This window comes from Gopherus flavomarginatus, chromosome 5 (genome assembly GCF_025201925.1).
Source record: "Gopherus flavomarginatus isolate rGopFla2 chromosome 5, rGopFla2.mat.asm, whole genome shotgun sequence".
NCBI classification, from domain to species: Eukaryota; Metazoa; Chordata; order Testudines; family Testudinidae; genus Gopherus; species Gopherus flavomarginatus.
Genome location: NC_066621.1, coordinates 23,420,818 through 23,432,407, shown reverse-complemented (window position 1 = coordinate 23,432,407; position 11,590 = coordinate 23,420,818). Strand labels below are relative to the sequence as shown.

Below are 11,590 nucleotides of genomic sequence, written 5' to 3'. Positions count from 1 at the left end.
GCTCCCCAGGCCCGGCGGAGCTGCCAGGGGGAAGGATTCCTCAGGGCAGAAGGGGGGAGCTGCCACGGGGAGGGAGTGCCTCAGGGCAGAGGGGGGTGGGGAGCTGCCACGGGGGGGCGTCTCAGGGTGGATGGGGGCGTGGGGAGGTGCTCCGGGTGGGCACCTCAGGGCGGAGCGCTGCCACAGGGTTTGGGAGGGGGCACAAGGTGGAAGTTTTGCCTAGGGTGCAAAACATCCTTGCACCTGCCCTGCGGACAGTTCTCTCTCCTCAGGTCACTGCTTTGGGAGGAAAAGGCAGCTCAGCTGCGGAGACATTTCTTCCTCCAGGGTTCTTCACCAGGGAGCCTTCTCCATTAGAACTGAGGAGCTCTGGACTTCAGGCAGGGACCGATGGCCCCAGAGCAAATATGGGGGAACAGACATGGGTCCTTCGGGAACAGACTCAAGGCACTCAATCTATTTAGCTTAACCAACAGAAGGTTCAGGGGTGACTTGATCAAAGCCCATAAATACTTACCTGGGGAACAAATCTTTGGCAATGGGTTCTTCAGTCTAGCAGACAAAGGTCTGACATGACCCAATGGCTGGAAGCTGAAGCCAGACAAATTCAGGTTGGAAATACAGTGTACATTTTTTAATAGTGTACATTTTTTAATAGTGAAGGTACTTAACCCCTGGAACAACTTTACAAAGGGCAGCAGTGGGTTCTTCTCCAACACTGGTCATCTTTAAATTGAGCCTGAACGTTTCCCTGAAGGATGTGCTCCAGTTCAGACAGGCAACCTTATGGAGGAGGTCAGACTAGCAGGGGTGACTACAGTTTCTTGCAACCACAGACTCTGTGACACCCTCCCCCTGGAACAGCCTGGCCTCACTTTACCCCCAGCCATTACAGAAGCCACAAGGAGGAGGCGTGCACACCATTTGTAAAAAAAAAAAAATGAAGGCAACAATTTATTTCTAATATACTCATTATCAAAACAGAAAAAGACCTCGTGCGTCCCCCAGACCCCTCAGTGCCAGGACACACTAATGCCGCGTTCTGTACAGAGATCTTCAAAGGCCAGAAGAACCTTATTTCAGTCCAGCTGAATATTGAGAACAGTCATTGGTTCGAAGAGGCCAAGTGCTTCCAGGACAGTCAAAATCACGCAAGAACAAGCTTATTTATGAAAAAATAGCTCTCTATATACATTATATACCCTCTGTTTATGTTACATAAATTAGAAGCAGGAGGAGAGCATCTCATGGGGAAAGGGGATGTTATCACACTGAGGGGATGGGATTTTGGGGGCACGGAGGCAAACGTCCCAGGAACAAGGAGGGAAGCTCTGCCTGATGCCCCGGCTACTGTCACGGTCCCTCCGGAGCCGTCTGAAATTCACAGTTCTCTCCGACTCCCCTTGGGCCAGCACTGCTTGAAATTCTCTGCTTGGGCCATTCACAGAGCAGCAGGCTTCTCATGCCAGCGCACAGCCCGCGTGGCTGGCAGCAGCCCCATGGCAGGCAGCGCGGAGAGGGCATGCTTGGCAAAGACACAATGCTCAGTGCCTGTTCTCTTCATTCCATCTATCACACAGGGCAATCAGTGCCCCTGTAGCTGGCACATCGGTGCATCCCACTTCCTGGACCACAGCTGACTGCAGCAGTAGCCAGGGCCCCTTGCTCTGCTAGCACGTTTGAAGTCCCCCGAATTCGATCGTGAAGAACGGAGCATGTCCCTTCCACTCTTCCAGGCTTTGGGGACAGCCAGAGTCACTGTAATTCCACTTGGAAAGAAGAGTCCAGCAATGCAACAACAGAAATAATGGTTTACAATAACCTACTTGAGCCAAAATATCAGCTGTAGTTAGCTAGATGCCGGCGGGTAACCAGCACATACACTTGTGCCCCCAGGAAGGGGCTGGAGGCTAACACACTGCCCAGGCCAGCAGCTTTGGGTTCCAACATGTGACAAAAACTCTTGTCTAGGGAGCATGGTTTAGTGCATTATGCCTTGGGTCTCACCCCTGGGCCAGATGGGCAGAGCCCTAATTCTCGTAGGGCTCCCCCGGCTCCTTAATTTCGGTTCAATACTTCCTCCTCCTTCCAGCCGCTGGAGTTCTTCCCAAACTTGTAGACCAGCCGCCTCCCGTCGACCCGCTCCAGGATTTCCCGTTTGTAGTAGTACCTGGAAGGGAAGGAGGGGACATCAGCACTGGATGCAAGGCAGCCAAGTGAGACAGTGTGGAGGACATCTGGGAAGGGAAGAGCCTGAGACCGGGGGCGCTGGGGGACAGAGGCTGAGAGAGGAGATGTCGGGGCAGGGTAGGGAAGCAGAGGAGGCGAAGCATGGAGGTAGGCCCTTGAGCCTTGGAGACAGGCTGGGGCTCCACTTCCCTGCATCTCTTGGGCGGAACAGGGGCAATCCCCTGACACCCACCTCATGGCCCGGCTCAGCTTCTCGTAGGTCATGCTGCTGTTCTTCTTCTTCTGCCCCCAGAGCTGAGCCACCGCCTCGGAGCGGAGGAACTTGAAGACGCCCTCGTGTCGGTCCTCCCACTTCATCAGCCCCTCGTTCAGCTCTGGGTGGAGCAGGATGTCCCGGATAAACTCCCACAGGTGAGTCCCTCTCGGGGCTGGAACAGAGAGAGGAGGGACGGTCCAGTTCAATGGGGGGGCTCTGCAGAGCCGGGACCGCAGCAGGCTGAAGGAGGCTCTGCAGATAGTGCTGCCCAGGGCTGGGAGCTCTATAATAACAGCGGCAGCTCCCTGCACTCTGGGAACAAATCAGCTCCCCACCCCACACTCCATGGGTGCAGACGGTCCAATAGGCAGCAAAGCCCATGTTGTTCCACATGGGAGCTAACCTGGGGGCTGCAGCCTAGACAGGCTACGCAGCTGTGACCCACTGAGGCACCTGGGCCCCAGTCCCCAGGGGAGAATCTGTGGATGGTGCAGATCGGCTGGCCCCACACTGGCCCCCGTACAGGTGAGGCAGGGGTCACAGCAGCTCAGGAGGCAACGGCAGTGCTGTAATGGCCACTGAGCAATAGTCCACGGCACCGGCTACACCACGGGTCAGGGGTCCAGTCCATCTCCCCCATGGCCCCAGCCTCGTGGTGGCACCCCCTGGCTCCTGGCCCACCTACTGGGGCTGGCCATTGGGACCAGGAATCGGCCCTTAGGAATTACTGGACCATCAGCAACCAATCGGAAAGCACTGGGGGCTCCCAGTTAGTCACTACAGCCCCGATTCCCTTGAAATCAATGGCAGTTAGCACCCAAACACCTTTGAGGATCAGTGCCTAAAGGCTACACCGTGCAAGGTGCTGGCCCTCAACATACTATGGGCTATGAACCTCCATCCTTCTTCCCACCTCCCCTCCCCAAAGACGGCTGAGACAACTGTCCTGGCCAATTCCAGGGCTGGCCATGAACTTCAGCACCCGGACAAGCCAGGGCATAACAACCCTAGCCCACAGGAGCCCCACTGGCCTCTCACGTACAGTGCTTGCTCTTCTTGGTCTCCAGGCAGTCTCTGTTCTCCTTGCTGAATTTCCGGGGCCTGCCTCTTTTCCGCTTCCCATGCTTGACGTCCTCTTTGTCATAGTCGACAAAACCATCTGCGCGGGAGGAGGTGGGACATGTTACTGGGCCTGTCTGGGTTTTATAGTGGGCCCACCCTGCCCCGTGGTGTCTGAGCAGACTCAGCTCCCGGCTCCTCCTTCTTTAAAAATACAAGGGGAGATGTCCACTGTAGGTGCCTAGGGACAGGTCCCCTCTGCGGGCTCAGGGAACTGCCAGCCTGCCCGACCTAACTGGCGGTCCCTGTTTAGCCATCCAGCGACAGGGCCCCTTCCCACATCTCCTACACCTCGGGTTCCCTGGCATGCCCTGGGGAGAAGGCCTGGACACTGGTTCGAATGGTCACTATGGACTGCTTTGTGCCCTGTTACGCTGAGTGTGGCACAGACATGCAAAGAAGCTTCCTGTGCCAGAGGGTTTCTGACCGTTGCCTGTGGGAGCAAAGTGCACCTTGGCCAAGTCCCCAACCCCCATCCCAGCCCATGGTGCTGCTGGCATCTGTCCCATCGCCCACCTCTTCCCAGGTTGCCACGGCACCAAGGTTCTGCCAGCAGCTGCTGAGGCAGAGGATCTCAAAGCAGATTGCATCCCCTCCCTGTGCACAAAGCAGGGGCAGATGGAGGAGCTCATGCAAAACCCAGAGCCAAAGCCAAGGCGACTTCCTGTCCAGATTCCATTTCATCCAGCCCACCAGAGTGCGGGAGATCTGGATAAAAGCTTCTGGATTTGACCCATCCTGCCTGGACACCATGGCAGTGAGTGCCTGGGAAGTTTCGGAGACAGAAAGCTAAGGCAGGCCATCTTTAGCAGGGGTCAGTTCTCACAGCCTCCTCCCCAGCCCAGGGGACCCAGTCAAGCTCTCTCCAGTGGGAAGGGGCCTTTCCTTTCCCTCTCTGACCTGGGTTTTGTTCCAGCCTTGCCCAGCCACAAACTCATCTCTGTCCCAGCCAGCCGGGAAGGAGGCGACTCACCATCAGAGGAGAACAACTTCACTTCTGTCGGGTCGGGATCTATGTCACTTCCACCGGAGTCTTGGGAGTTGGGGCTGTGGGACATCCCAGTCCCTGTGGGGGCAAAGCAGATAGGTTGGATTTCCCATTATTCCCCTCCAGAAACATTTCCAATCAGGAGAAAGCAGTTCTTCCAGCCAGACACACCAAACACTCCCCAGCAGGTGGTCTGCCCTGGCAAGGGTTTTGGGGGAACTCCCGCATGAAACAGGGCAGAGTCTCCAACTGGGTCCCCATCCCAGAGAACCACACATGAGATGTGACGCAGGGCCATCTAGGACTGATGGGAGAGCCAGAGCCCAGGCCCGCCCCATGGCCAAGGATGCCCCGACACTGAGCATGAACGACTAGGGCTTTACCTGAGACAGAGATGTCAGAGCTGCCTGGAGACAGGGCACCGGAAATGTAGCTGAAGTCTGCCTGGTAGAAAGGGTTTGTGGATTTCATCTCCTCCAGGGATTCCTTCGTGCACGAGTTTCCCAGCTCTAGAAAGAGTGGAGGAGAGGGCAGGAAAGAGTGAGCCCCGTCCAGGTAACGGACATGCACATGGCAGGGGCCTCGAGGGACAAAGCGTGGCCAGGACGCTTCTCTTACCGGAGTCTTGGAAGATCTCTTGGGAAGACATGTCCTCTTTCTCTAGCAGGTCAATGATCCAGGTCAGCTCATCCGAGACCGAGACTGCGGGAGGGGGGCGGATAGGAATTAATTGTATTTGACCAGTACGAAAGGCAAAGGCACCTCCCCATGCTGTTCCTGTGGGCCCCTTCATGGGTTCCAGCTGTTCCCCCAGTTTTTCTGGTGCAAGCCCTGCTATGCTCCCCAATATGCCACCCAAACCTCCCTTCTAACTGGAGTCTCGGGATAGGAATGGGCCTTGCCCTGGGTGATTAGGCTGCAGTTACAGGGGACATGCCAATCTGGGAGCTGAAGGGAGTTGCCCGTCCCCAGCTCTCGCTGGCTAGGCAGGGCTGGCTCGTTGTGGGCCCTGCTGACATGGGGCGGAGGAAGATCTATGCTGGGTCACTGGCACTCACTGATCTCATGGAGGCGGGTGTAGAGCTCGTCCCCAAGCGGCCCGAAAATGAGCCGCAGCTGCTCCTGCGTGCAGTGGCAGAGAGTGTAGCCATCCATGTTGCAGCAAGAGAAGTTGATGGCGCTGGCGTCGTACTTGTTCTTCTCCACGTGGTAGCCGATCCACTCCAGCACCTGCGCCTTGCTCCAGAAGTATGGGAGCTCGCCGAACCACGCCGGCTTCTCTGCTAGGGAGAAAGGAGCAGGGTTCAGGGGACCTGCTCACCCGATGGAGCACCCGGCACCGGCTGGCTGGGCAGGGCTCTCGATGAGCTCATGTCACAACGGGTGGGGTTGGCTCTTGTGGGTACAAAGAGTCAGATGGGCGGGGGGCAGGGGGTGTTATCTTGCTTAGTCACTCTTGTGGCATTGTCACGTACACCTGTCTCCTGCTCCTTTATCTCGGATCCTGCCTGACGGCAGGGCCCGAGGGAATGGCCGATGGCAACTTCTCAGCTCACAGCCCAGTTGTTCCCCAAAGGGCACTGCAGCCCCGCCAGAGGGCATGAGGGACCCTCCCACCCCCCATTCCCAACCGCAGGAGAGTGATCTTCCCCTTCCGCTAGCCCCAGCTGGCCGGTGGCCCATTCAACCCAGTCCCCTGTCTCTGGCAGCAGACTAAACCCTGATGCTGCTGAGAAAGGACACTGAACTTCCAACCTGCCCCCACAGTCCCCCGGCAATGGGGCACACAAACTATAATGATAACACTTTGCACCTTCAAAACATCTTCTGTCTAGCCTCCATGGGACCCACACATTAATAGGATAAGCCTGGCAGGCACCCCTCTATGGGAGCTATTGAAAGTAGCATTTAGAGAAGGAAACTGAGGCACAGAGGACAGGGACTTCCCCAGGTCACCCAGTAGCAGAGGTGGGAAGAGAACCCAGGTCTCCTAAAGCCCAGTCTCGCACACTAACTACTAGGCAACTCTGTCCGCCTTCTAGTCCAGGGGCGGGATTCCATCTGGTGATTAGCTTATGCCCTGACTCATTGTCACTGCAGGTCTCATGCCCGGCTCTGCCCAGTGGCACGCAGGCTCCGGCCCCACCTGTGGTCTCTGCAGGCAGCGTGAGGTTGTCCTCCTTCCCCAGGTGGGCCAGCAGTTCCATGGGGGGCTGAGCCTCCTCCGGCTGGTACATGGCGCTGATGTAGTTAGAGAAGATGTTGCTGATTTCACAGGATCCCGCCATAAAGCTCTCTGCCAAGAGATTGCACCTGTCAGCATGACTCCAGCCAGCGCTGCCTGCAGGATACAGACCTTCCCAAGCCGGCACCTGAACCCTGGGCTGGGTTCAGCCTGGGAGCACAGAGCCCGCCCCAGCCCCGCAGAGGGGACGGGGTTACAGCGAGCAGTCTGTGCATCTCCACGGTTCCCTAGAGCAGCACCCCGATTGCCCCTTCTGGTGCCTCAGGCCCAGGGTCCTCCGCTATCCGGGACAGCCGGGATCAGAGCCCAGCCTGCAGATTTCTAGCCGGGGTGAATTGTCACCACATCAAAAAAGGTCAAGCCCTCACTGGACCATTATCAAGCACCCTATGTTCCTTGGGCCCATTGCTGACCTTCCGCTGTAAAAGGGAACAGAAACAAGACTTCCTCTGGGCTGGAGGCTGCGTCCCAACCAGCTTAGCTTTTTCAGCAAGCCACTGATTGAGCACCAGGACGAGAACAAGCAGCTGTCATTGGTTCCAAGACCTCCTTCCATCCAGGCGGTAAGTCTGATAGTACCTGGCCAGGAGGAAGGGGATGTGCAGTGGGGCCGGGGTGGATGGGACTCAGAGTCTCCTGCTTAGCAGGTTCATCGCGTTGTCATTTGCAGAGAGCTGTGGTTTGGCTGCTCCACCAGGAAAGAGGCCATATGAAAATTCGGTCATCACCACTCACCCCATGACCCCATCTCCCAAAGCACCCCAGTCCCCGTGCAGCACAGAGGCGCCCAGCCAGCCACACTCGCTCCCTCCCACTGGCTCCCCAGATGCTGGTATCCTCAGCCCAGTCCTCGAACCCAGCCTTAAACGACCCCGAGAAGCGACTGTCCCGGCATCGACAGGCCTGCCCAGGCGTGAAAGCTGGTGAGCAGGAATGCTGGTACTCACCTGCCTCAGCCCAGGGCAGCGGAGGTCTATGCGGGTGCTTTCTACCCGTAGTGCTCAAAGGGCTTGTGGCACGTTTGGCCAACAGGTGGCTGGCGAATAAGGAGCAGCATCCCCCAGCTAGCGCAGGGTGCACGAACACCTCCACCCTCAGTGAAGTGTAACAGCACCTTTAAAGCACGGAGCACAAAGGCTTTGGTACCTACCACAGTGCCCCCCAGCAGCAGCAGTTAATCCACAGGCAGCGAATGGAGCTTGTAAATACTCCAGGTGCACCACTGGCTTCTAACCACTACTCATCTGTGCCTGAGCCCTTAGCGCCTACTCCTATAGGCGGCCCCTCCCGGGTATCTCGCCTTATATAGCGTGTCTGCGGTAACACGATCTCACGGCTCTAGGGGAATTCCTAGCCCAAGTATTCAAGCTCCCAGCTCCATCGGATTTGCATAATAGGTGCCACTGGCCCCATGCCAGTGCTTTCTTGCCGGGAAATCAGGGCTGGCCAGTTTAATGATTGTCAAAGCCTTTGCCCAGCCTGTGCCAGCGTCTCACCCCTCACTATGTTTTTCTCTCTTTCTAATCTCACGTGTTTGTTTGCTCACAAAAGCAGGTTAATTGGCCACCTCCTCCCTGCCAGGAATAGCAGCCATGTAGGGGGCTGGCGTGCCAGCTGGGCCTCACCCTGCCAGGAGCCCAGCACAGGGTGAAGGGAGCAGCTGGCCAGACAAACCTGTACTCTGGCCCCCACCAACAATACGCGGCTCCCATTGGCTGAGCTAAGAACCTCAGCAGCAGCTCCGGATCCCCCCAAAGTCTAGAGTTCAGGTTCGGCCCGGACCTCGTAAGTGACCCCTCTAAAATGGGCACTGCACCATCTGGAGTGGAACCATGCTGGGCCATGAGAGGAGGGGACTGTTGGCCACTTGGCCAGCCTGATGCAGCGACAGCTCCTCCAGAGCCCCAGGGCAGAGACACTGGGCAGGACAGACCCTGAACCTCCCCCAGCCAGGCCCAGAGCTGGGCTGGGTCCTGAGGGGCAGCTGATTTGACAAAAGAATGGTGTAAATCGGGCGATGGGAAGGGAGGATTCTCCTTATTCTGCTGCTTCCGATGTATGCATGGATTTATTTCTGACCAGCTCCTGCTGGGGTGGGGGTTCCTCCTGCCCATTCCCGCCCCTCCACTTCCCAGGTGCTGGAGAGGGCTGTTTGTCCCAGCCCTGTCAAAGTCAATGGCATCTCACTCACACTCACACACGACCAGGCTACAGTGGACAGGCAGGGGATTCTTTACTGAGGCTGCAGGTCACGGACGGATCCCGTGGTTCTCTCCAGCTCCCAGCCTGCACTGCCTGGTGTCGCCACACACAGGCTGAATCCTGGCCTGGAAGGGACAGCTGAGTATGTGACAATGCATACGTGTACACCCAGATGTGGCACAATGTGCGCACACACACAGATGCATGCACACCACAAGTGTGCTCGTGTGTGCACACACACATGTGCATGCAAACGCACACACAGATGCATGCACACACACTCACTACAGCGCTCTCACACCGAGGGCTGTACCATTTGTAACCCTGAAAAGTCAACGTTTCCAGGTGGCCCGAGTTTAGCCCCCGCTGTGGCTGTGAACAGCCCACCTAACCGGCTGCCCCAGTCACAGGCATTTCACGCCTCCGCCCAGTGACGTCACACCTGGTTACCCCACTTCTGGGAAAGTTGCCATGACCTCGGTGTTACCTGGGCCTGTGACACCATCCAAGAGGCAGCAGGTCAAGCTGGCTAATGACCCAGCCTAATTTCATTGTTATTCAGGACAGTCATTAGTGCATTGTGTGCGACGGGGATGCCGCCCGGCCTTTTGCTTTCTGGGCTCTACACCTTAAAGCACGGAGGCTCCCGCTATGCACGCCCCTCCCCCACGCCTCTCCTGGAGGCTCAGCTGCAGGCTTCGCGCCATTTGCCTGCACCTGACAGCGAGACAGTTTTGGCTGAGAAGGCTGACGGCACAACTAGGGTGAGATGTTATCCCTCTTCAATGGCATTTCAATTGCCCCAGCCCCTGTGTCATAGAATATCAGGGTTGGAAGGGACCTCAGGAGGTCATCTAGTCCAACCTCCCTGCTCAAAGCAGAGCCCTCAGTATCCCTCTCTTACAACTGAGGTTCAGCTAACCCAGTAACTAGCTCCTAGATCATCCTTCCTACCCTTTCACTCAAGAGTCCAAAACCAGCTTATAAACCGCCCCCACTCCCCCAAGATCACTACCCTCTGCTGCTGAATTGCAGCCCCCTCAGGCGGAACGTAACGGCTGTTTCGTGGGGCACAGCAGCCCCAGGCAGCACAGGGCAGGGAGTTGAAATCACAGGGCTTTCTCACGGCCCTGCTATCAGGATGCGACCTGACTGGAAACATGCCTCATTGTATAATCCCTGCACTCCCCTGCCCCAAATCCAACTTGCTCCACAGGTCCGAGCTGGAGAAGTCGCTTTTGTCCCAGCATAGCCTGGAGCCTGCCCAGGAACTGAGCAGCCGAAGAGCTGGGCTGATCTCCAAAGTTCCCCTGGGGTTGGCTCAGGGAACAGCAGTGACCAGACGTGGTGTTATCTCTGCCCCACTCACACCTGTACACCTGCAGGACAACAGGTGCATCTGACACACAAGCCCTGGGCCTCATTGCCCTCTGGTGGCCAAGTCTGGCATAGCATCCTTTTGGGGGCACCCTCAGCAGCCACCTGGACTTAAAGGGGGTGATTTGTACAGTGTGGAAAATGTGCCTCCAGATGAAGCGGCTGAGCACCCCAAGAGGCATTGCCACTGCAAAGGGTTGCTTGTGCAGGCAGGGGCTGGTTTGCAGAGGCTGCTGACTGTGTGTTTGAGCCGGAGGATACCGATGCCTGTCAGTGGGTTTCGATATGTGTTTCCAGTCTACTGTGGACCAACAACAAAAGCTTTCCGAGGAATTGCCTCAGGGGAGAGGGGTATGTGGCCAGAGCCAGGTGGTGAGGGCGCTGCTGGGGTAGCCCTGCTCTGGACCTTGCTCTGGAGTTCTAGCTCCAGTTGGCCTGTGTGTAATTGAACTTTTAGCCAGAGGACTAAGCTCCTCCCTGCACAAAGCTAGGTTCCCAGTCCCTAGGATCCCTGGTAGGAGCAGAGCCCCTGTTCCCATATCTTTTCCCAGCTCGTGGCTGTTTGCTACAGAATACTGTTAGGAGGCACTGGGCCCATGTTTTCAAGCTTTTCCTTGTAACCGTGAGGGCTAGAAATAGGACTTTTATTTTAAAAATGCAAGCTGAGTGTCTCATGAAATCACTGGACTCCAGGAGCTGGGCCTGGAAGGACCCCCCGCCCCCCAAATAGCACAAAGCTCATGATACAAAGCAAGGCTGGACTGCTCTTGCTCTCCCCAAACTTGGGGAGGTGATAGCTGAGCCCTCCCGGGCAATGTTCCCCTACTCTGCAGCGCACTGCTGCCTGCAGTCTGTCAGAGCGGTGCAAGACATGCATGCAGACTCAAGGCTTTTAGCATAGCTGGGGTTTATTGGTGGAAGGTGGGGAAGAGGAGGAATGGGTGAGATGGAGGGTGGGGAGACAGGGGTATGCCCAGGACAAGCTGATAGATTGGCAGGTTCATTTGGAACATTTCATGTTCTCACCTAGCCGAGCTGATCTTGGTGCAGACAGGATGGATCCAGCCGGGAGGCTGCTAAGAGCAGCACTGTGTGTGAGACCTGACAGTGTGTGTGTGTGTGAGAGAGACCTGGGGGTGGGTGGGTATGTGTGTGTGTAACCTGGAGGGGTGTATGAGTGACCCAGCAACACAGTTGTGTGTGTGTATGTGAT

The 11,590-nt window shown here is 56.7% G+C and overlaps 1 protein-coding gene across 2 annotated transcripts; it reads right to left on the bottom strand.

Moving 5' to 3' along the window:
- Positions 1 to 923: 923 nt before the first annotated feature.
- ELF3 (E74 like ETS transcription factor 3) lies at positions 924 to 8,056 on the bottom strand. 2 transcript variants are annotated; one of them, XM_050956355.1, is made up of 9 exons: positions 7,949 to 8,056; positions 6,700 to 6,849; positions 5,612 to 5,836; positions 5,172 to 5,255; positions 4,937 to 5,062; positions 4,539 to 4,631; positions 3,489 to 3,605; positions 2,423 to 2,618; positions 924 to 2,170 (listed from the first exon to the last, which is right to left on the bottom strand). In XM_050956355.1, exons 2-9 carry the CDS (start codon positions 6,839 to 6,841, stop codon positions 2,059 to 2,061), a joined length of 1,095 nt encoding a protein of 364 aa, XP_050812312.1. In that variant the 5' UTR covers positions 6,842 to 6,849; positions 7,949 to 8,056; the 3' UTR covers positions 924 to 2,058. The 2 variants fall into 2 exon arrangements, with proteins under 2 accessions (XP_050812312.1, XP_050812313.1); XM_050956356.1 differs by having other exon boundaries at positions 5,612 to 5,833.
- Between the last annotated feature and the right edge of the window lie 3,534 nt (positions 8,057 to 11,590).

Excerpts from the sequence above, each read along its gene's own strand:
- ELF3 (XM_050956355.1), bottom strand. The coding sequence starts at position 6,841 with ATGGCGGGATCCTGTGAAATCAGCAACATCTTCTCTAACTACATCAGC. Across the intron at positions 5,837-6,699 it reads GCTGCCTGCAGAGACCACAG|CAGAGAAGCCGGCGTGGTTC; the intron begins GTGGGGCCGGAG and ends CTTTCTCCCTAG. Across the intron at positions 3,606-4,538 it reads GAAGTTGTTCTCCTCTGATG|ATGGTTTTGTCGACTATGAC; the intron begins GTGAGTCGCCTC and ends CCTCCCGCGCAG.